Genomic DNA, 23295 nt, shown 5'->3' on the forward strand with positions numbered 1-23295 from the left:
GACAGGCATCACTGATGGGCACTGAAAGGCAGCACTGACAGGCGGCTCAGATGGGCACTGATATGTGGCATTGATGTGCACTGGTAGGCATTGATATGTGGCATTGATGTGGCACTAGCAAGAGGCACTGATGAGCACTGACAGGTGGCACTGCTGGGGCTACACTGATCATCAGGGCACACTGATCATCAGTGCCCTGATGATCAGTGTACATGTCCCCACTGCGGAAAGCCGATTACCGTCTCTCCTCTCGAGCTTTCACTGTGACAGCTCGAGAGGAGAGAAATACCGATAACCGGCATTTCCGTGTTTACATGTGATCAGCTGTGATTGGACACAGCTGATCACATGAACGAGCCGACATCTTCGGCTCTTTCCGTGATCGGTGATCCGCTGTGTCCGGGGGACACAGCGCACCGTCACGCTGCGCACTCCCTGTGCAGCACATGCACGGTGAGAATGGGTGGACATCATATGACGTCCTCCCAGAATAAGAAAACCACCTTGCGCCCGTCATTGGACTATATGACGGGCGGGAGGTGGTTAAACATGTGGTTGGGGGGGGGGGGGGGGGGGGGGAGTAAACATGCACCAAAAAAATAAATAAATAAATAAATAAACTGCCTATGCAGATAAGGGATGACTGTATATAAACTGTGCAGCTTTCACCAAAATTGAATAATGCCCTTCCTATGGGTGTAGGCCATTTACATACCTCATGGAGTCTGACAGAAAAACTTCCAGGATGTTGCTATGAGCTGTCCAGCGGTTACTGTTCACCTAAGGAGTGAGCTCTTTCTCTGATTCAAACCTTCTCACATGCACTCTCCTGATTCAGTAGCTCTGAGTACACAGTTTGAGAGCTTGCTCCTGTGATGGTGGAGGTGAACTGATAGCTGTGACTCGCTTAGCAACATCCTTGGAGTTTCTCAGTCAGGCTTCATTAGGTATAATACCCAATAGCCTATACCTATAGCAAAGGCATTATTTCACCTTAGTTATAGTTGCAGTTTGTTTGTATCTACAGATACCTCTTACCTGCATAGGCAGCTTTTTGATAGAGGTGGACAAAAAAAAAAACTCCTTAAATTTTTTTCCCATGCAGTGGGATGTTTTATTTAGGGGTGCACCAAAAAGCTATACTTACCCAATCCTTCGGTACTCTGGAAAACCGTGCTCCCCCGCGTTCAGCAGTGGACTGCTCACGCCTAAAGCCGGTCTATGGGTGCGATGACGTCAGGAACAGTCTATTCACAAGACCATTAGCATGCAGGGGGGGGGGACAGGAACAGCAGGGAAGCTCAGAATCAGTGGATTAGGCAAGCATATCTCCACTCTCAATCCCCTAGTCCAGGGGTCTCCAAACTTTCTAAGCAAAGGGCCAGTTTACTGTCCTTCAGACTTTAGAGAAGCCGGATTGTGGCCACTGGGAGAGGAATATACCTTAGACTTGGTGATCAATGGAGGTAAAACAATTACATAACACCTATAGGCAGTAGGTGGTATTGGCATTAGTAGGGGGAATAGTGCCCTCCGTCTATGGGGTCACTGGGAGGAATAGTGCTGACTATGACAAGCAAAAGGGCCACATTTGTCCCGCAGTTTGGAGACTACCACCATATACAAAAATGAGCAATTAACCCATGCAGTGCAGGCACAGCCCCACTGCATAGGGGAAAAAAAAAAGAATTTGCCCAAAGTTTTTCCTGAACTAACCTTTTAAAGGTGGGACAGTTTGAGGCACTAGAAAGCTCAAACGTGCATTTTTACCGCCCTTGCAAGATATGTCTAAAGTAAGCCTTCGGTTCCTGTGTACGGCATAGAGGATGAGATATCTGGTAGAAGGAGATCACACTGAGGTCAATGATCGTTCTATGTGTGGCACAGACAAGGAATGATCTGGATCTGTTACCACTGAGCAGCCTTAGTAGGTGCAGACAGCGCAGCGCTCTGATCCCTACATGTGGGGAGCCTCTGACCTGGAGCAGGCCTGTGCACACCACACCCCCTCTATGGACATGGTGGCTCAGTGACATTAAAGCAAGGACAGGCATGACAGCCCCACAGCAGCCTCCCTGCTCTGATTGGCCAAATACTGCACTGGTCTGCCCTTGAATTCACAGAGTGGCCCGCTGATGGAGTCGTCCCCCCCCCCCCCCGGTCCTGAGCACACCCTGTCACCATGGAGACGTCAGTGGAGGGGTGGAGCTCACCTGGTGAAGAAGTCAGCGATCCCCATCCTCCAAGGCCGCTCCCCGTCTTGTTCCTGGGGCCCGGGACCCCCCTCCGGTAGGCTCAGCCCGTCATCCAGGTGGTCAGGGGCACTCTGCCGCCGGCTCACCTCGAACGTGTTGCGGGAGCTCCGGGTGACATCGAGGAAGCGGAAGCGGTCGGCCTCGGCGGAGACGAAGTACCCGGCCACAGTGTGCGCGCTGAGCGGGGAAGAGTCGGAGCTGGACGAGCTACCCGGAGGAGGAGGGGGGGCGTCGGCAGGGGAAGAGCCGTCTGGAGGGTGACCGTCCAAGGAGCAGCACTGGCGGTGACAGGAGCACGGCGGCCTCTCGCTCACCCCTCCATTGGGTAGCCGGAGCTCCGAGCCCCCGGGGGGGAGATAGCCGCCCACGTCGCCGTTAGTGAGTCTCATTCCGGTAATATAGAGCTGCAGGATGTCTCTGCTGTCCCCGGCCTCCTCCTCCTCTTCTTCCCCTTCCTCGGTCAAGTCCTCCCCGCAGCGCTGGAATACAGGACCGCCGCCATCCTCCGGCCCCACCATTTGCCTACACGAGCTGCTGCCAGGCCGGCCCCCGGGAGCGCTGCAGGGGCCGCCACCGCCTGCTGCCGGTAAAGCGCTCCGTGGTGGTGGGCGGGGAGCCACCGCTGAACAAGGAGCTCCCCAATCCGGGGGTCTGACAGAAACGTCCCTCCTACGCAACGCTGTCACATGATGCGTCTACATGGACGTTCAGCCAACTTCCGGCTGCGGGGAGTTCTGGGAGCTGGGAAGACCTGCTTGCGTTCCAGGGTGGTTAAAGAAGTCCCGTGCCAGCTAGAGCCCGCGAATGAGGAAGTCATATAGCTGGCCACACACCTAATAGGCATTATACACACAGGGTGTCTGCTTATGTCTTCTGATTGGCAGAGCTCTTGCGAGGAGAAAACCCCTTAGTGACAGAGGGTAAAACAAATATCAGGCCTGCACACAATTTACCCAGGTGGAGTATACCTTGTTCTTTTCAGGACTAATTTGGATTTCAGTTGGTGGCAAATGGTGACAGATATCGCCTAGATGTTTTTTATTATAAAAAAAAACTGACCCAAAATAGTAAAAAAAAATATATTTTTTAAATGTATAGTAGCTGTATATTCTTGCTGGTATAGTAACCACCAAATTACAACCCCCCCCCCCAAAAAAAATTCTCCTGCTCCTGACAATGGCTGCAGTACCACATATATGCATTGCAGTTTATTGTGCCAATAGTGAGGCCCACAAACAATGCATATTTTGCTTTTTGTATCCTAAATAAAATACATTGACCCCGACTGACAAGAATAGTTATTTTTCATTTTTTTTAATCCTATCCAAAATATGCTAACCCTGACCATTGTGACCTCGACCCAGACAATGACCTAGATCAGGGCTTGAAATTTCCACTTGCCTGCTTGCATTTGGCTAGTGAAAATAACATATGGGCAAGTATGTCCCAGGCGTGGCATCGGAGGGTGGGGGGCGGGTGCTACCAGCAGCACCTACCTACCCAGAGCACTGTGTTGAAGGGGGGCGCACTGCTGGTGCCACTCAGTGATTGGAGTGATCACAGTTTCACTCCTGTCACAGGGAGCAGCTGCTGACACTTGCTGGAGGGAGGACTAGGCTTTCTCCTGCCTGCAGTGGGCAATAGATAGCCGGCACTAAGGAGTGAAGGCAGAGTGTCCTTCCTCTCTCCCCTTGTCATATGACTTATCACATGACCGAAGGAGGGAAAGAAGGAGAAGCTGTATTCATGAGAAGATCTGTGAGTACAAGGGGGAAGGGTGAGGTTATACTTATGGGGACACCTGATGTAAAGGGGGACTCTGATGGGAACACCTTATATAAAGGGGACTCTAATGGGGACACCTGATGTAAAGGGGGACTCTGATGGGAACACCTTATATGAGGCTAGACATTCTGAAGGATCCTCTGCACACTGGTATATACCCTTTCAAGCAGACTATGCAGTAAATAGGGATATTTAGTTCACACATATTGCAATACAAGCTTAAGCTGGCCAACTACATCAAAGTAATCCCTCTATGGCCAGTCCTACTCTGCTCTGCCTTGTTCGGTCAGTAGTCAGACCTGAACCTTGTAGCTCTCCCCATTGTGTCTTTTCCCCTATGCTAGCATTGTGTCCACAGTAGCATTTGCGAAGGCAGAGCAGAGTAGGACTGGCCATAGAGGGATTACTTTGACACAGTTGGCCAGCTTAAGCATGTATTGCAATATGTGTGAACTAAATATCCCTATTTATTGCATAGTCTGCTTGAAAGGGTATATACCAGTGTGCAGAGGGTCCTTTAGAATTTCTATTGTTAATATGTGGTTACACCCCTTTAGCACCTGATGGATAAATGCATGCACTAGCTGTTAGGATTTGAGCACGGGTATCTCGTTTCTTGTTTGTAACCTTATATAAGGGGGACTCTGATGGGAACACTTGATATAAACGGGGACTCTGATGGGAACACCTTATATAAAGGGGGACTCTGATGGGGACACCTGATGTAAAGGAGGATTCTGATGGGGACACTTATGTTCATTTTCTGTTTACATTCTTTTATGTTAACCACTTGCCCTCTAGACTCTATTAAGCTATTGCTGTTATGTTTAAATTGACATAATAAAGCTATGTTATAATTGCTGTTTTTTATATTTGGGATTCTTTATTCTAAAACAAAATAAATTTCATAAGCTTTCAGGGGGTGTGGCTGGAGGCGAACCTGGGCAAGGTTTGGGGGGGCAACTGGTGGAGAGTAAGGTTTTTGCCTGGCTAGTAGGTCTAGACTTGAAATTTTAAGCCCTGATCTAGATCAAACCTTGATGTAGCTATTTTTTTAATTTGTAATATTATTATTATTTTTTTTACACACTTTTGTTTACATCTTGCTCTCCTGCATACAATGTATCTTTTTCTCCAGAAGAGAAAGAAGAAAACACAGGTGTGGGCTGCACAGTGACTGGTCTCTGATAGCCAATCAGAGGCTTTCATAGCAATTAGGTAACCAGGAACCAGTCTCTGTCCTGGGAGTGCACTGTGCGGTGTGCTTCCGGCACAAGGACAGGTACACATGTATGAGGACTCACGGATGATGACCCACTTCCATGATGCTGCACATGCTGTTGGCTCCCAAGGGGTTATAAAACACACCTAAAGCAGCACATTGCACTAGTGTTTAGGAGTGTCAAGGGTTTGCGCACTAATGGATGCTGCTAAACAGATTATTACTTTATTCTGGCCATTGGAATGCATTAATGATCAATCACTTGACACATCTAGTTTTTAGGCACATTCAGCATTTGTTCTGCTCTTCAACACCTCTCCTGCAAGCAACTGTAAACTCTCCTCTTCAAATATGCCTATATATGCTTGGACACATAGACCTATATAGAGGTGCTTTCACAGGCTGAAAAAAAGCCCAACAGCTGTAAAAGTGATGAGTGTGCATGAGGTCTTAGGCTTATGTATATGGCCGTAGAAGAGCCGTACAGCATGCATAGTGAATGCCTACAAATGTGGTGTTTTTGGTGTCCGTGTGCAAGAGCCTATATAGAAAATGCAACTGTGCATAGTTATGTACAGGGGTTGCGAAAAGCACTCACACATGCATGGACTTATATTCCAAACACACTATTTTTGTGCACAAGTTTTGAGTATTGTCTGGTGGAAAAGTCAAGAGCGTATGTGTGAGTCCAGGGCAGTAGTGCTGCAAGTGAAAGCCAGGTTTTAGGTGAAGTATATGTTTTGCCTGTGGGAAAGAATTGCTGATTGACTCCTGTGAAGATAACCATTTTGTGTGTCTTGAACTTATTTTTATTAAAAGGGAGCAAGAAAAGGTTGGCATCTTTGGAGAGTTTTGGCTCATAAACTGACCACAGCTAATCAGCCAGTTTTTTTGTGGCCATAGCACAGAGTGTTGCTGCGTCCAGTGGTTTAACCTCCCCTGAAAACAGGAAATGGCCTGAGGCTAAACAGCCATGTGAATATAGCTTAAAGTGTTCCTAAACCCAGGCCCCTGCATTCACTAAATCTGCTCTCCCACAGTACACAGAAAATGGAAGTGCAATTATTTTAGTAAATATAAACTGCTAAATACCTTTTCTCATCAGAAGTTAGTGCAGTCTTGTGGCTTCTATCAGTGTTCAGCCAAGCACTAGCTAAAGCCTGCAGGAGGTGTTTTCTTTCTGCTCTAGGATGATGCAAAACTCCTGATCTCTGTCTGACCAGTGCTGATTGGCCCTGTGCTGATCACATGCACTCTCCCAAGAAAAATAAAAAAACCTCTCTAGCAATACACACCAAACTGAGCATATACAAAATGCCTATGGTTCAGTCTATCTTATCAAGAGACAACAAGGGGAGGAACACAGCAATCTGGAACAAATGGCCATTTTACACAATGCAGAGGATTAACCCCTTAGGTTCCACGTGAGTGTAACAAGCATGTTTTACTGCATATACAGGCTGATTTTACTGTTGTGGATTTAGAAACACTTTAACTCTCTCACTTATCCAATGTTGTCTTTTTCTCTTGTCTTTCATGGGTCAAAGATGAACTCTAAGAATTATGCAAGAAGTCTGTGTTCCAAGCTTTCATCCTTGGGCACATACCACCATAAATGTAAGTAACAATGAGTTTATCACCCAGCCCCTTTAAGCTAGAGCAGCTGTCAGCCTCTCCTAGAGTTTGACAAGCTGCTGGTAGTGTGGCTGGATTGTGCACCTGTACCTTCCTCCCATAGCTAGCATGGAGTCCAATGCACTGGCACTTGGGCCCTGATTTACTATTGTGCCTAGGCGCATTTCCGTGGGCTAACGTCTACTTTTAGACGGCAAAGACATTTACTAAAGAAAGCGTCAACAAGTAGACACGAAATCGAATTTACTAACCAGGTACAATCCAGGAATCAGTCTAAGAAAGCAGACTTGCTAAGAAGCACGTATAACACAATAAAAAAGCACTGCAGAGACATGTTCACATTGAAATTTGCTTTCACAAATATCGGGACTTCACTGTAAACAATATCTTACATTTCAAAAAATGTTTTAAATGTGTAAAAAATAGTTTTTAAAGGAATTCATGACAGTCAAGAACTAGACGCTTTTCCAGCGTCTATGCACAGATATAAATGCGCATGTGTAGAACACATTTTAGCCGTCTGCCGTGTGCGCTTTTTTTTAGACGCTGTTTAATAGTAAATCTCAGTGTGGAGTCCTCTGACAGATGGCACTTGATCACGTCTACTGTACTATTTGTAGCTAGGCATATCTTTATGTATTCTAATTTGATTTCCTTAGTTCTGTTGATTCTGTTTTTGTTTCTTATCCTTTATAATTATTTCTGTAATGGTTTTACATATTTCGAAGGTCTATATAATATATATTTTTACAGCTGAATCTAAAAACAAAGGTCAGAAATTAAAAAAAAATGGTGTGGGGTCCCCCCTCCCATCCATACCAAGCCCTTTGGGTCTGGTATGGATCTTAAGGGGTAACCCCACGCCAAAATAAAAAAAAAATGGTGTGGGGTCCCCCTCAAATCCATACCAGACCCTTATCCGAGCATGCAGCCTGGCAGGTCAGGAAAGGGAGGGGACGAGCAAGCGCCCCCCCCCCCCCCCTGCTGAACCATACCAGGCCACATGCCCTCAACATGTTGATGGGGACAAGGGCCTCTTCCCCACAACCCTGACTGGTGGTTGTGGGGGTCTGCGGGCGGGGGGTTTATCAGAATCTGGAAGCCCCCTTTAACAAGGGGGCCCCCAGATCCCGCCCCCCCCCCCACGTGAATGATTATGGGGTATATGGTACAGCTACTCATTCACAAAAAAACAAAAAGTGTAGTGTAAAAAAAGACAGGACACGGTCTTTGACAAGTCCTTTAACCACTTCCCGCCGGGCCTATGGTCGAATGGCGGCCGGCAAAAACTCTCACCTTTCCAGGTGGCGTCCTTTTGGGCATGCGCAGTTTGCGCGCCTGCAGAGCCGCACAGTGGTGCAATCTGTCACTGGCCGTGTACCTCGGACACGGCCGATGACAGATCTGTGTACCGGCCCCGTTGCTTGTACCATGTGACCTGCTGTGACCAATCACAGCAGGCCACATGACAGTTTTATACAATGGATGGCTTCATTCATGCCATCCATTGTATACTAGTGTATCTAGCTGTGAATGGTCACAGCGATCACATGCACAAGCTGGGCCAATCACAGCCCAGCTGTGTGATGTGATTAGCCGTGGCCAAATCACAGCTAAGCACAAAAAAAAAAAACCCTGAATGAATCGATCTCATTCAGGTAAATGCTTGCTTATAGCAAATTGTGTAATGGTACTATGGTAACATTGTACTACTTTGGTCATAGTGAAATATGAAAAAAAAAATTAAAACAAATTTTTTTGCCATATACTGTAGTATATGAGATTATCAGGTGTCCACAAACCTTTGATCATATAGTGTATATATACACTATATTGCTAAAAGTATTGGGACACTCCTCCACATCATTGGATTCAGGTGTTCCAATCACCTCCATGGCCACAGGTGTATAAAATCAAGCACCTGGGCATGCAGACTGTTTCTACAAATTATTTGTGAAAGAATGGGTCATTCTCAGTGAATTCAAGCCTGGTACTGTGATAGGTTGTCACCTGTGCAATAAGTCCATCCGTAAAATTTCCTTGCTACTAAATTTTCCACGGTCAACTGTTAGTGGTATTATAACAAAGTGGAAGCAACTGGGAATAATAGCAACTCAGCCACAAAGTGGTAGACCACTAAAAATGACAGAGCAGGGTCAACTCATGCACAGTGCGCAGAAGTCGCCAACTGTTTGCAGAGTCAATAGCTAAAGACCTCCAAACGCTGTGTGGCCTTCAGATTAGCACAACAACAGTGCATAGGGAGCTTCATGGAATGGGTTTCCATGGCCAAGCAGCTGCATCCAACCCTTACATCACCAAGTGCAATGCAAAGCATCAGATGAAGTGGTGTAAAGCACATCATCACTGGACTCTAGAGCAGTGGAGACGTGTTCTCAGGAGTGATGAATCACACTTCTCTGTCTGGCAATCCGATTGATGTGTCTGGGTATGGTGGTTGCTAGGTGAACGGTACTTGCCTGACCGCATTGTGCCAAGTGTAAAGTTTGGTGGAGGGGGGACTATGGTGTGGGGTTGTTATTCAGGGGTTGGGCTCGGCCCCTTAGTTCCAGTGAAGGGTACTCTTAAGGCATTAGCATAGCAAGACATTTTGGACAATTTCTTGCTTCCAACTTTGTGGGAACAGTTTGGCGATGGCCCTTCCTGTTCCAACATGACTGCACACCAGTGCACAAAGCAAGGTCCATAAAGACATGAAGGAGTTTGGGGTGGAGGAACTTGACTGGCCTGCACAGTCCTGACCTCAACCTGATAGAACACCTTTGGGATGAATTAGAGCGGAGACTGTGAGCCAGGCCTTCTCGTTCGTCACCAGTGCCTGACCTCACAAATGCACCTCTGGAAGAATGGTCAAACATTCCCATAGACCAGTGTTTCTCAACTCCAGTCCTCATGGACCCCAACAGGTCATGTTTTCAGGATTTCCATTATTTTGCACAGGTGATTTGATCAGTTTCACTGCCTTAGTAATTACCACAGCTGTTTCATCTGAGGGAAATCCTGAAAACATGACCTGTTGGGGGTCCATGGGGACTGGAGTTGAGAAACACTGCCATAGACACACTCCTAAACCTTGAGGACAGTCTTCCCAGTGGAGTTGAAGCTGTTATAGCTGCAAAGGGTGGGCCAACTCAATATTGAACCCCTTGGACTAAGACTGGGATGCTATTAAAGTTCATGTGCATGTAAAGGCAGGTCCCAATACTTTTGCCAATATAGTGTGTTTGTGCATATGTACTGTGTGTATATACAGTCAGGTCCATAAATATTGGGACATCAACACAATTCTAACATTTTTGGCTCTATACACCACCAAAATGGATTTGAAATTAAACGAACAAGATGTGCTTTAACTGCAGACTGTCAGCTTTAATTTGAGGGTATTTACATCAAAACCAGGTGAACGGTGTAGGAATTACAACAGTTTGCATATGTGCCTCCCACTTGTTAAGGGACCAAAAGTAATGGGACAGAATAATAATCATAAATCAAACTTTCAATTTTTAATACTTGGTTGCAAATCCTTTGCAGTCAATTACAGCCTAAAGTCTGGAATGCATAGACATCACCAGACGCTGGGTTTCATCCCTGGTGATGCTCTGCCAGGCCTCTACTGCAACTGTCTTTAGTTCCTGCTTGTTCTTGGGGCATTTTCCATCAGTTTTGTCTTCAGCAAGTGAAATGCATGCTCAAACGGATTCAGGTCAGGTGATTGACTTGGCCATTGCATAACATTCCACTTCTTTCCCTTAAAAAACTCTTTGGTTGCTTTTGCAGTATGCTTTGGGTCATTGTCCATCTGCACTGTGAAGTGGCGTACAATGAGTTCTGAAGCATTTGGCTGAATATGAGCAGATAATATTGCCCGAAACACTTCAGAATTCATCCTGCTGCTTTTGTCAGCAGTCACATCATCAATAAATACAAGAGAACCAGTTCCATTGGCAGCCATACATGCCCACGCCATGACACTACCACCACCATGCTTCACTGATGAGGTGGTATGCTTAGGATAATGAGCAGTTCCTTTCCTTCTCCATACTCTTCTCTTCCCATCACTCTGGTACAAGTTGATCTTGGTCTCATCTGTCCATAGGATGTTGTTCCAGAACTGTGAAGGCTTTTTTACATGTCGTTTGGCAAACTCTAATCTGGCCTTCCTGTTTTTGAGACTCACATCTTGTGGTGAACCCTCTGTATTCACTCTGGTGAAGTCTTCTCTTGATTATTGACTTTGACACACATACACCTACCTCCTGGAGAGTGTTCTTGATCTGGCCAACTGTTGTGAAGGGTGTTTTCTTCACCAGGGAAAGAATTCTTCGGTCATCCACCACAGTTGTTTTCCGTGGTCTTCCGGGTCTTTTGGTGTTGCTGAGCTCACTGGTGCGTTCCTTCTTTTTAAGAATGTTCCAAACAGTTGTTTTGGCCACGCCTAATGTTTTTGCTATCTCTCTCATTGGTTTGTTTTGTTTTTTCAGCCTAATGATGGCTTGCTTCACTGATAGTGACAGCTCTTTGGATCTCATCTTGAGAGTTGACAGCAACAGATTCCAAATGCAAATGGCACACTTGAAATGAACTCTGGACCTTTTATCTGCTCATTGTAATTGGGATAATGAGGCAATAATACACACCTGGCCATGGAACAGATGAGAAGCCAAGTGTCCCATTACTTTTGGTCCCTTACAAGTGGGAGGCACATATGCAAACTGTTGTAATTCCTACACCGTTCACCTGATTTGGATGTAAATACCCTCAAATTAAAGCTGTCAGTCTGCAGTTAAAGCACATCTTGTTCGTTTCATTGCAAATCCATTGTGGTGGTGTATAGAGCCAAAAATGTTAGAATTGTGTCGATGTCCCAATATTTATGGACCTGACTGTATATATATATATAGTGACAGTAGGCAAGTAAAATCACCTGGTTGCATCCAGCATGGCAGGTACATTTGTCCTAGATTCAGGCTACTAGGGGGAAGTGCTGAGCTCTTCAGCAGTGAGGTAATGAGCCCAGCTGAAGCAAGTGGGCTCATTAGGGCCTCTATAAAATTTCCCAGCCTGCATAGGGAGTTGCACCATCCTGGAACCAGTTCTGTGCCTGGGGAGTATCATAGCTGGCTGTCTGGTGAGACAAACGTCTGTGTGGCCAACCTCTAAATAGCAGGGAGATAGGGACTGGGTGCAACGCAAGGCTGCACCTACCGTATTTTTCGCCGTATAAGACGCACTTTTTCTTCCCCAAAACTGGGGGGGAAATGTCAGTGCGTCTTATAAGGCGAATATGGAGCTGTCGGTCCGGTATTTCCACCGTGGCCGTGTCAGAATACCGGGCCGGCCGCTCAGCTCTGCAGCGGGACCTTACCTGTTCCTCTATCCAGCGGCGTGCTGTCTTCCCGGCTTCTGTAGTATGGGCACTGGGCATGACAGCCGGGTGCCCAGTGCGCATGCGCGAGAAGTGGTGCGCTTTGTGAATGGTAAGGCGGTACCTGGGACACATGACAGATCCCAGAAGCCGCCGGACCAATCACAAAGCGCAAATGCTTCTCGCTCATGCGCACTGGGCAGCCGGCTGTCATGCCGAGCGCCATTACAGAAGCCAGGAAGACAGCGCGCGGCTGGATCGAGGAACAGGTAAGATCAAAAACTCTGTGGAAGTAAGAGCGGGTACCTGTCAAATTCAGGTACCCGCTCCCCAATTCCCCAAAGGTCAGCAGTCATCTGTACTGTCCGCAGTCTCTGGTCATCCCTGTGCTGTCCGCAGTCTCTGGTCATCTCCTGTACTGTGTCTGCAGTCCATTAGTTCAGAATTTTTTTTTTCCTGTTTTCTGCCTCTAAAACCTAGATGCGTCTTATGGTCAGGTGCGTCTTATACGGCGAAAAATATGGTAGTTGATAGTGAGGGAAGCTGTGTGTATAGTAAGTGGCCAACTTGGCAAGGATTTATTTTCATGTTTATTTTTGTTTCAATGTTTTTCCTCTTGTTAATAGTGTAAATAAACCACACCTTTTTGTTTTCTCACCTAAATTGCTGTGCCTGTTTTTGTGTTGTAAACTCATCCATAGGGTCACACACACCTGCTGCCAAGCTAACCCCAGTACAATATATATATTATGATCCTTTATAAGTGTAAGGCTGGCCATACATTATACAATTATCTTCCAATTTTCTGCCCAATTTCCTTTAGATTTACCTTCAACTGTGTAGTGCAAGGGCCTGCCTAATTGGATACAACTGAAAGTGTTGCTTAGGTTTGTCCTCCTATTATATGGTTTTTGGTAAATCTAAACCGAAAATCTCCAGATAATTGTATAATGTATGGCCAGCCTAAGTCTGTTGCTAACAATGAATACATATACATTTTTCTGTAGTCTTTATTACAGTACAAAAGTGCCATCTAGTGGAATTCTTGCTAAACACCAATACAATACAACAAGACCAGTGGTTTTCCTTTGATGGCAAGGAATGAAAAAGGAAAATCATCTGCTGCTGCTGGTCCAATGAGTCTTTTCTTCGCTTTGATAAATGATACTAAAACAGATACTTAGAAAAATAGTTTTTCTTGAAAATATGGTAGTATTATTTACACATTTTAAAAACAATTTGAATAGTTTTACAAAGAAATAAATGTGTACAATAAGCAATACACACTTTAGGAAAAAAAATATATATAGTCAGATATCGCCTGATGTCATCACACTTGTCATTGAGTATCAATAATGGGTAAAGTTTTCAGGCTTCCAAGAAGGAGTAAAAGTGCATTAATTAGGAACATCTAAAATGAACTACAATATTACATCTGTATAGATATGTATTATTGATCAATCATCATGAAGGGTGGTAATAACCAAAGGTAAGGCATATTGGCAGGAGGGGAGGGGCCAGTTCCTGTGACCAATAACCTTTGTTATAATTTGCATTACAAAATGTAATGGATTTTTGAGGTTCAAAGGTTAAGATTTGCTTCAAGATGCATGCATATTTTTTAATTATAATTATTGATTTGGTCTGTTTGACAGTACTACACACACACACCCAGTACAGCTGGATGAGGAGAGGATTCATTTGGGGTGGTAACCAGGAGATGCTGGCTAGCTATCCGGGAAGAGAATTTTTGCTGTTAAAGAGACGTGCATATAGTTCCAGGAAGATTGTCCTCAGTAGCTGTTCCCTTTCAGCATTCCATACATTCCTTAATATAATCCAATTGCCCTAATAAAATCCAAAAAGACAAGCTACTGTCTCCTGAATGCAAGTTTGTGTGGAAAATGTGTGTTGCCTGGCTGTGCAGGAATATAGGGGGACCCAAAACTTCAACAACTCCTAAGGAGGCAGTTCTTCACTTGCTTAATAAAGTATTCAATCCAGATGGTTAGTCAGGATTCGGGCGGTACGTAAATGACCTACATCTATAGCAAGTGTATTATTCAACTTTAGTCAAAGCTGCACAGTTTGTTTTTATATACAGGCAGCTCATACCTGCATAGGCAGCTTTTTGCAAAGGTTAACTAACCCTTTAAGCAGAATATCACCCACGCACCAAACCTTTAACATGAGTCTAACCCAGGAATGGGCAAACTACGGCCCGCGGGCCATATATGGCCCAGCGGACCTTTCAATCCGGCCTGCGGAGCGTGATACAAAAAAAAACCAGCCAGGGCAGGCAAACATTTGCATCATTCAGCGTGCTCAAATGCAATGATTGGCCAGTCTCGCTGCCACTCACATCCTGATAGCCAGTGATTGGCTGTCAGGATGTGTGTAGGCGGGGCAGCGTGACGAACGTGAGGGGAGCTAGGCTCCTCTCACAGTCCGCCCTGAAGATCGGAATGGTGCGGGAACACGGCGAGAGGAACGCGCGGAGCAAAGGTAAGTAAATTGACACAGGGGGGACTTGGCTTACTACTTGGGGGGGAATAGTACTATGGGGGATGAAATGTTACAAATTTTAATTTATATTAATTCACACATACACATCATTCATCTACTCTTGGTCCGGCCCCCGGGTCCAATATATGAACTCATTGCGGCCCTCAAGTCAAAAAGTTTGCCCACCCCTGGTCTAACCCCTAAACCTCACAAAAATTGTAAAACAAAAGGTAAGCTAATGCATACCTGTAAGTGGGTTGCAATTTATCTAGCTAGGTGCTGCTCTGGATGGAAGGGATAGGGTTAATCTGAATTCCTGTGTTTTCTTCTTGGTGGGTTTTTACCTGATCCTGGAGGTAATTAAGAGTCAGTGGTCCAGAGCCAAGACAGAAAGCAGGTTCTGTTTCTTGTTTTCTTCTGCCTTACACCTTGCTGCTGTGATATAGGAACCTGGGGACACCAACTGCTGGACTCTTCTGACAACCTTGGACTGTATCAATGATGAACTTTTACCTTTGCAGGTACATGTCAGGGCAGCACATGATCCTGAGTTAGGGTTTAGGGAAGAACTGTTCTTGTGCATGTGGACTTTGTCATGTTCTGCACTTTTTCTATGTAAAGTGTTGAAGTTTTGTTTCTGCTTGGTCTGAAGTTTTTAAAGGAGTGCATTGCAAGTAACTGGCACATCTTACACTTAGTTTACAGTTTTGGGCCACTAAACACATTGGGGTATAAAGAGACAGCATTAAGAGTCATTCTGGTGTGAAGTCAGTCAATTGGTTACTAAGGGTAACGGAAACCAACAGTCAGTCAAGCAGCCTGTCGTTAGCATGTACCTTTTACAGGTGGGACGGCCTCTAGCAGCAAGGGTGATGCTGTCGGCAGTCCTTTAGCCAGCGCTCTCTCTCCCATAGCAACGGGAGCGGATTAGAACCTCTGAGGTCCCCACTCTGAGCAGAGCTACAGAATTAATTAAAAAAATTAAAACAAGACCAGGAAAAAAGGAAAACCGCAGGCTCGTTAACCTAATGGGTGTCAACGTGTTCCATCCTAGAATCAGATCAATTAGAGAAAAATAGACATTGGACCACGGACCATGGAATTTATAGGCACAATACCAAGTCTATTAAAAATTATTACAATCTTCAATAATGCACAATTAAAAAGTCATTAAGATTACATTAAAATAAAATGTCATGCATCCTGCACCCCAATGTTGGTTATGGTCGGGGCCCCTCACTATAATAAGAGTACACACTATACAAATCAATGATACATGATACAGATATAATTGTCCAGGGGTTGCCACTATCCATTTACATATAGCTTGACATGTTTTGCATATATCGCTTCCTCAGCAGCGAAGGTGCAAAGATTGGACTGCTACACAGAGCTTCACCAAAGGAGAATCCCAAAATTGGTATGCCACAAAAATCAGGGGCAAAAGAGATAGACTTCAGCTGTATATCAAAAAAGGAATGGGTGGGTGCAGGGCAACTGTGAGTTCTGTCCAAATATATAGAGTCTTTCAGAGAAACATTTCAGCACATTGAACAACCGCAGAAAGACCACTGGCTCTTATACAAGGACCATCAAAGGTGCATGCACATATTTAGGGCTTATGAACTGGGGGTCCATATAGGCAAATAAACTGGCACACAGTAAGGGTACAAGGTTAATTCCTCCAGATATCTGTATAGTACAAAGGGTATCTGGGATACCCCAGCTGCGTTCACTCCTTCCACCAGCAGTCTATATAGTCTCATAGCAATGGGAGAAGATTGGCACCGCCGAGGTCCCCATTCAGTACAAATGCACAGAAGCTCAAGGTCTAAGTTAAATGAATGTACGGAGCCGTGCTAAGTGTTCGGCGGGACCCCCTTCTGCTACTGGGAGAGATAGTGAAAAAAGCTGGACAGGTGGATGCAGACATGGCTAAGCAAGCCCCCCCAAATTGCAAGTCAACAGTGAAGATGCACATAGGCAGCGGAACCTGAGGGTTAACTGGAGGACAGTTATTGTGCAAGTATATATGGTGTACTTTCATCTCTACAAGAAGGGTCAGTGTCGTCACTATGGGGGTGCGGACTGCACCCAAGTGTCATCTACCAAAGGGGTGATGCCATGGCCATCCCCGCCATTTACACTGTACCTGGTCAGCTGCACTCCGCCTCCTTCCTCTATTCCCACACTTAGGGCTGGGACAAGAGCCTGGTGCAGTAAAGTCCAGACAATGGACGGCAGCGGTAGAGAGGAGACAGCCAGGAGGTTTGGCCTGTGCCATACCCATCCTGTCAGCGGAGCACTCCTGCTATACAGCAGATGACATAGGATCGCTCTAGCGTGAACAGTCTATAGCAAGGGTCTCCTAACTTTCTAAGTAAAGGGCCGGTTTACTGTCCTTCAGACTTTCGGGTGGCCAGTGGGAGAAGAAAATGTTCCGGTGTCAGTGGGAGTAAACAATGCCCCATCATTGGTATTAATGGGAGATATAGTGCCCTATCATTGGTATCAATGGGGGAAATAGTGCCCCATCATTGGTGTCAGTGAGAGAACTAGTGCCCCATCATTAGTATCAATGGGGGAAATAGTGCCCCATCATTGGTGTAAGTGGGAGAAATAGTACCCCATCACTGGTATCAATGGGGGAAATAGTGCCACATCATTGGTGTCAATAGGAGGAATAGTGCCCCATCATTGGTGTCAGTGGCAGGAATAGTGCTCCTTTGCTAGTGTCAGTTGGAGGAATGGTGCCGCATTGTCAATGTCAGTGAGAGAAACCATGCCACACTGTTGCTTGCAGAGGGAGGAATAATGCCTCGAGGGCCAGATAAAAACAAGCAAAGGGCCGCAGTATGGAAACCACTGGTCTATAGAATTGTACTGCGAACGCAGCGGTGATGAAGAGGGGGCAGTTGGGGGTAAAAATAATTTTTGCTTGGAATGAGAGGTTTGGGGGGGGCTATTTGTGCTGGTTAGGGTAATTTGGGGGGAAGGGAGTGTGCTAAGAGGAGGATTGGAGGAGGATATGTGCTAGGAGGGGAGATTGGGGGAATATGTTCTTGGAGGGTGATTGGGGGGGATATCTGTTAGGAGGGGGGATTGGGAAGGGGGATATGTGCTAGGAGTGTGCATTGGGGGGATATGTGCTAGGAGGGGGGATATGTATTAGGAGGGGAGATTGGTGTAGGGATATGTGCTAGCAATGGGGATTGGGAGGGATATGTGCTAGGAGGGTGGATTGGTGGGGGATATGTGCTAGGAGGGAGAATTTGGGGGATATGTGCCAGGTGGGGGATTGTGGGGATATGTGTTAGGAGAGGGGATTGGTGGGGGGATGTGTGCTATGAGCGTGGATTGGGGGGTAATATGTTCTAGGAGCGGAAATTTGGTGGGATATGTGCTAGGAGGGGGGATAGGAAGGGATATGTACTCGGAGGGTTATAAGTACTAGGAGTGGGAATTGGGAGGGATTTGTGCTAGGACGGGGATTGGTGGGGGGATATGTGCCAGGAGCAGAGATTAGAAGGAGGGATATGTGCTAGAAGTGGGGATTGGGGGGGATATGTGCTAGTATGTAGGACTGGGAGTGATATGTGCTATGGAGGGAAGATGGGAGAGGGGGATAAGTGCTAGGAGGGGAAATTGGGTTGGGAATTTTTGCTAGAAGGGGGTAAGGGGGATTTGGGATAAGAAGAACATTGAGGGGCTGGAACTTGTGCCAGAAGTGTATGGGTTAATTTGGGTTAAGAGGGGAGGGCTGTGAGACAAGACGGGGCTCTTTGGCAAGGGATGAACTACAATTCCCATGATGCTTTGTGTCGGTGTACAGTCATGGGATGTAGTGTAGGTCTCCTGGCTGGCCCAGGCCCTCTGAGCTTACTTTTTCCCAGTGACATAGTGTAACAGGGAAGAATGAGTGAAGAGCAACATCCGGAGCTCAGGAAGTGGACAGAGGTGTGGGCAGCAGAAAGGGAAACTTCTACAGTGTTCAGTGGAGCTGAGAGTCTGCATAAGGCAGTGTTTCTCAACTCCAGTCCTCATGGACCCCCAACAGGTCATATTTTCAGGATTTCCATTATTTTGCACAGGTGATTTGATCAGTTTCACTGCCTTAGTAATTACCACAGCTGTTTCATCTGAGGGAAATCCTGAAAACATGACCTGTTGGGGGTCCATGAGGACTGGAGTTGAGAAACACTGGCATAAGGTGAGCTGCCTGAAGACTGCAGAGCAAATGCATGTTGATTATTCAGCAACTGCCTGACAATGTTTTTGTGTATGTTACATGGTGCTGTAAGTGCCTGTTGTATGTCTACTACAGCACCATCTCTGGTTGCCTCATAGAGCCCTCAGAGCCGAGGGAGACTCATTCTGGAGAGACGTACAGTTCTATGCTGGGGAAGGGGGACTGGAAGGGAGTTGAGTCTGTACTAATGCGGAGGGGAGGGGTGACACCCTGTTTTACTGCATCAGGTGATACCAACCCTAGTGACGCCACTGAGTACGGGCCTGCTTTAAGGTTGAGTAATCCCCCACAGCTGCCTTAGCCTTGTCCAGCGCATTGATGAAAACAGCACAGAGTAAAGGTACCCCTTGTGTAGTGTTGAGTGATCCTGTTACAGGTGCCTAGCATGAACCCACCCCAGGGTAGGCCTCTTATGTTGCCCATATTTGGCACCCAACAAGGAGGGGAACATGGAGGAAGCACCACCCACCTACCCCCTTACATACCCAAATCACAATATCAGTGACTAAAGGGTTAATTGCATGAATACGGGTACTGGAACCATATATTGGGCTTCCTCAAAAAAGACCCAGGAATAATATTCTACAGCAGCCTTTCTTCAGGCTTCTTCAGGGGTGCCTTGGCAAAATGCCCAAAAATTGTATTCAAGCCAGGAGGTGGATCAATCTTGCCTTTAACACACAAAGCCACACGTTTTCATTGTGCACTTTTATAACCTTCTAGCTGCCAGCATCATAACAACCAATGACCTCATCACTTAGGACAATTGTTAGACAGGACAATTAGGTTGGTTGCAGGCTTCTTGGTAAGTTGAGCTGGGAATTTTTCTTTGCTGTTGTTTGACATGCGTTGCACTTCCATGTGCTACTTGCTGTAAAGACCAGTTATAGATTGGGGCAGTTGCCGTTTGTTTGTACTGTTGGTATATTGGTGAGGGGACACATTGAACACCTTGGCTGCCATTGTGTTATATGCTGGCTGTCCAGTGCACCCCTGTGCCATTAAGGAAGGGTGGGCTCCCTCCAGGCTTAACTGCCCTCAGTCTATCCATTATTATACATGTACTAAAAATATAAAAAGTGAGCGCTCAAAATATAGTATACAGTATCAGCAGCTGTACACTAAGGTAACCAAAATAAACCCTTTCAAAGACACAAAATATATATATAAAAGTGCAGCGCTATTAAAATAGTAGATCAATAATGTAAAATGATACTGAGGTGAAAAATTCGTAAAACATAAATATGATAAAATAATAGTTCATAAAGTGATAAATATGTGCCAGTAAGGTCCTGATGGCTCAGATCGGTGATTGTGCTCTCGTGAACAGAAGAAATGCACACTCACCGGACGCACAGTAATAATGCGCGTTTATATAATATATCCAGATGTCATCAGATAAGATCATCAGGCCAATGGCGGTTCCCTCTGAAGACGTGCTGGTGCACGAAACGCGTAAGGAGGAGCCAATTACGCCGTGATGTCACGCCGTCGGAGCAACGTGGAGCTCTGACGGCCATATTGTCTTGTGGACGGTTAGTCCGGTTTCAGAAATTTGCTTGTTTTATGGATGCATCTGTTTACTCCTAATAAAGAGTCTATCAACATACTACACTATGGGCATGTTTTATCTGAGTACTGATTTTCCAGACGCCTAGTACCAGTCCTAAGCCTCCAGAGAGGGAGTCTGTTAACCCTTTGAGATCTGCACCCATCCATCCCCTAAGGGGAGCTCTGGACGCCCCTTGATAACCCCATAAGGCCCTTGGATCCATCTATCCTGAGAGAGCGTTATTTCCACACCTAAATACATATACAAGTGCCTCGCTCCACAATATAAACATTAAATCATATACAAGTGATCATATAAATAATGATGTGAAAAACCTTGTGCTTCAAAACAGTGCAGTGTTAAGTGCTTTTTAAAATATTAATACTTAAATACTCAAAAATAAATTCATATACAGTCCTCTTTGTGCTTTAATTCTCTCCAGTGACAAATACAGTGTTATGCCACACTCCCCGTGCTCTAGAGATAGGTGTGCGCTCACCTTCTTAATTAGCCAAACAAAGTGGCTAATAACACTTTTGTCCTATCAGTACTAGGTGGTAATCTTCATGCTATATATATGTTTCCATCCATGCCGTGGATTATACTGCCATATTTCTGCCACCAGAGGTCTCCCTTATTCCTCTCTTTCCACACTGAGCCTCAATGGATAATTGGGGATGGTTTGGGTGGTATTTCCTCCTCCCAATATATTGGGGTACCATGTAAGAAAGAGCCACAATAGTGCCTTATCCTGTGTGGGGTTAAATCACCTTTTATTAATAAAGTAAATGGCCACTCACATAGTACAATGTCCAACAGAGCTGTGCCCAGATCCTGTGCTTGTAAATGCCGCTCGTCCACCGCGGCGTCGTGACGTCAGAGCCCCTCCCCAGGAAAAGGAACCCATTCAATCTGAGAGACCTGGAGCAGTTGGCGAAAGAAGAGTGGTCTACAATTCCAGTAGAGAGGTGTAAGAAACTCATTGATGGTTACAGAAAGAGATTGATTTCAGCTATTTTTTCCAAGGGGTGTGCTACCAAATAGTAGATTGAGGGTGCAAATAATTTTGTCTAGTCCATTTTTGTCAGATATGGATTTTTGTTTCTCCATGTTTTTGTGTCATACCAATACAAACAAAAGAAATAAACATGAGAATGCCTAAACATTTGTAATTGCTACAATTTTGTTTTGGCAAAGTGGTGCATTATTTGACAGAAATCAGGGGTGCCAATATTTTTGGTCATGACTGTATGGTATATGTGTGTGTAAACATTACCAGCAATGAAGATGAATTACTGGTAACATGGAGAAAATGAGAATCTTTATAAAATAAGACTCCGATGTTATGGAAAGATGCACTGTTGTTTCCTCCAAGATATGGCTGGAACCAGTGATCTGATAATAGCTGTTTCTGAAACAGGTTTTTTTTTTACAACTCCACAAATTATGCTCTCCAATTCATTTGTAAATAAAATCTCCCTTATAGACCTTTGACATGGGATGTTGCAAAGTCAAAATGTAAAAAATGGTGAGAGGGAGACAAAAACAACAAAAAAAGTAGCTATCAGTCCTCATGCACACTTGACGTTTTTGCAGCTGCTTTTTTTGGCTTTTGACATTTTTTTTCGACAGCTAGTAAACCCCCAGCATGTTATCCTATGTGTCCATGCACACATAGACTGTAATCAACATTTTTTGGCTGGAAAAAACCCCCAGGACTAGTGGGTTTCTAGAGGAGTTTTTTAGCTGTAATAATGCTGTAACGCTGAAAAACATTGCAAAATGCTGCAAACCGGCGTTTTTGGTTGTTGTTTGACTAAAAAAACCCGTTAAAAAACGCAAATGCGGGAAAACGCAGGAAAACACAGCTAAATGCGGCAAAACGCTAATGCAAAAACTCTAAAAAAAAGCTGAAAAACTCCAGTTTTTAACGTGACTTTACACAGCTAATGTTAGCAGTGTTATCAAAATGTCCAGTGTGCTTGAGGGCTACTTGCAGATGGGTATTGGCAAGTGCATGGTGGTGTAAAATTAAGTATAAATATCAGGGGAAAAAACAGTTGCAAGTCTTTATACAACGATGAAATGTACTTACACAAATGTATTTATTTATTTCAGGTACTTATATAGCGCTGTCAATTTACACAGCACTTTACACATATATATTGAACATTCAGATCAGTCCCTAACCCTCAAGGGGTGTACAATCTAAGGTCCCTAACTCACATTCATACATACACATATTAGGGCCAATTTAGACAGGATCCAATTAACCTACCAGCATGTCTTTAGAATGTGGGAGGAAACCGGAGCACCCGGAGGAAACCCACGCAAGCACAGGGAGAACATGCAAACTCCATTCAGGAGGCGCCATGGTCGGGAATCGAACCCATGACCTATTTTACTGCAAGGCAGACGTGCTAACCACTAAGCCTCTGTGCCGCCCTACCTGTAAATCTCAGAAAATTTCTCGGCAGACTCTAGGACCCCAAATGCATACCTCTATGTTAGATGAACAGTAATAAAACATTGTTCAAAAGTTAAAACAAAGTAAATCTAGCATTATTGAAAGTTTTGCATAAAGCAATTTACAATTCAAATATATAATAATAATCCCAAAAGTTACAGTACATTCCATTCTGGGCAATTAATGTTCATAAATAAGCAGCTTTACAATTCTTTTAAATTATATGTAAGCAGTGAATA

The 23295-nt window shown here is 45.1% G+C and overlaps 1 protein-coding gene and 1 long non-coding RNA gene across 4 annotated transcripts in view; one reads left to right on the forward strand and one right to left on the reverse strand.

The window, feature by feature from the left end:
- Positions 1-2951, reverse strand: part of TBC1D12 (TBC1 domain family member 12) — a 168690-nt gene extending 165739 nt beyond the window's left edge. The window contains exon 1 of one of the 2 annotated variants that reach the window (XM_089687782.1): positions 2214-2951. In XM_089687782.1, the coding sequence (XP_089543908.1) occupies positions 2214-2773 (560 nt within the window). In that variant the 5' untranslated portion in view covers positions 2774-2951. The remainder of the gene's footprint in view (positions 1-2213) is intronic. The other variant, XM_089687783.1, reaches the window with a different exon arrangement.
- LOC149454162 (uncharacterized) lies at positions 2222-20649 on the forward strand. Of its 2 annotated transcripts, none has more exons than XR_016314369.1 (3): positions 2222-3212; positions 6810-6879; positions 20426-20649. It is a non-coding gene; the product is annotated as an uncharacterized LOC149454162 (long non-coding RNA). The 2 variants fall into 2 exon arrangements; XR_016314368.1 differs by lacking the exon at positions 20426-20649 and adding an exon at positions 13939-14153.
- The last annotated feature ends 2646 nt before the right edge of the window (positions 20650-23295 follow it).

This window comes from Staurois parvus, unplaced genomic scaffold (assembly GCF_062004578.1).
Source record: "Staurois parvus isolate SC_StPar_1 unplaced genomic scaffold, SC_StPar_1.0 ptg000437l, whole genome shotgun sequence".
Lineage (NCBI taxonomy): Eukaryota > Metazoa > Chordata > Amphibia > Anura > Ranidae > Staurois > Staurois parvus.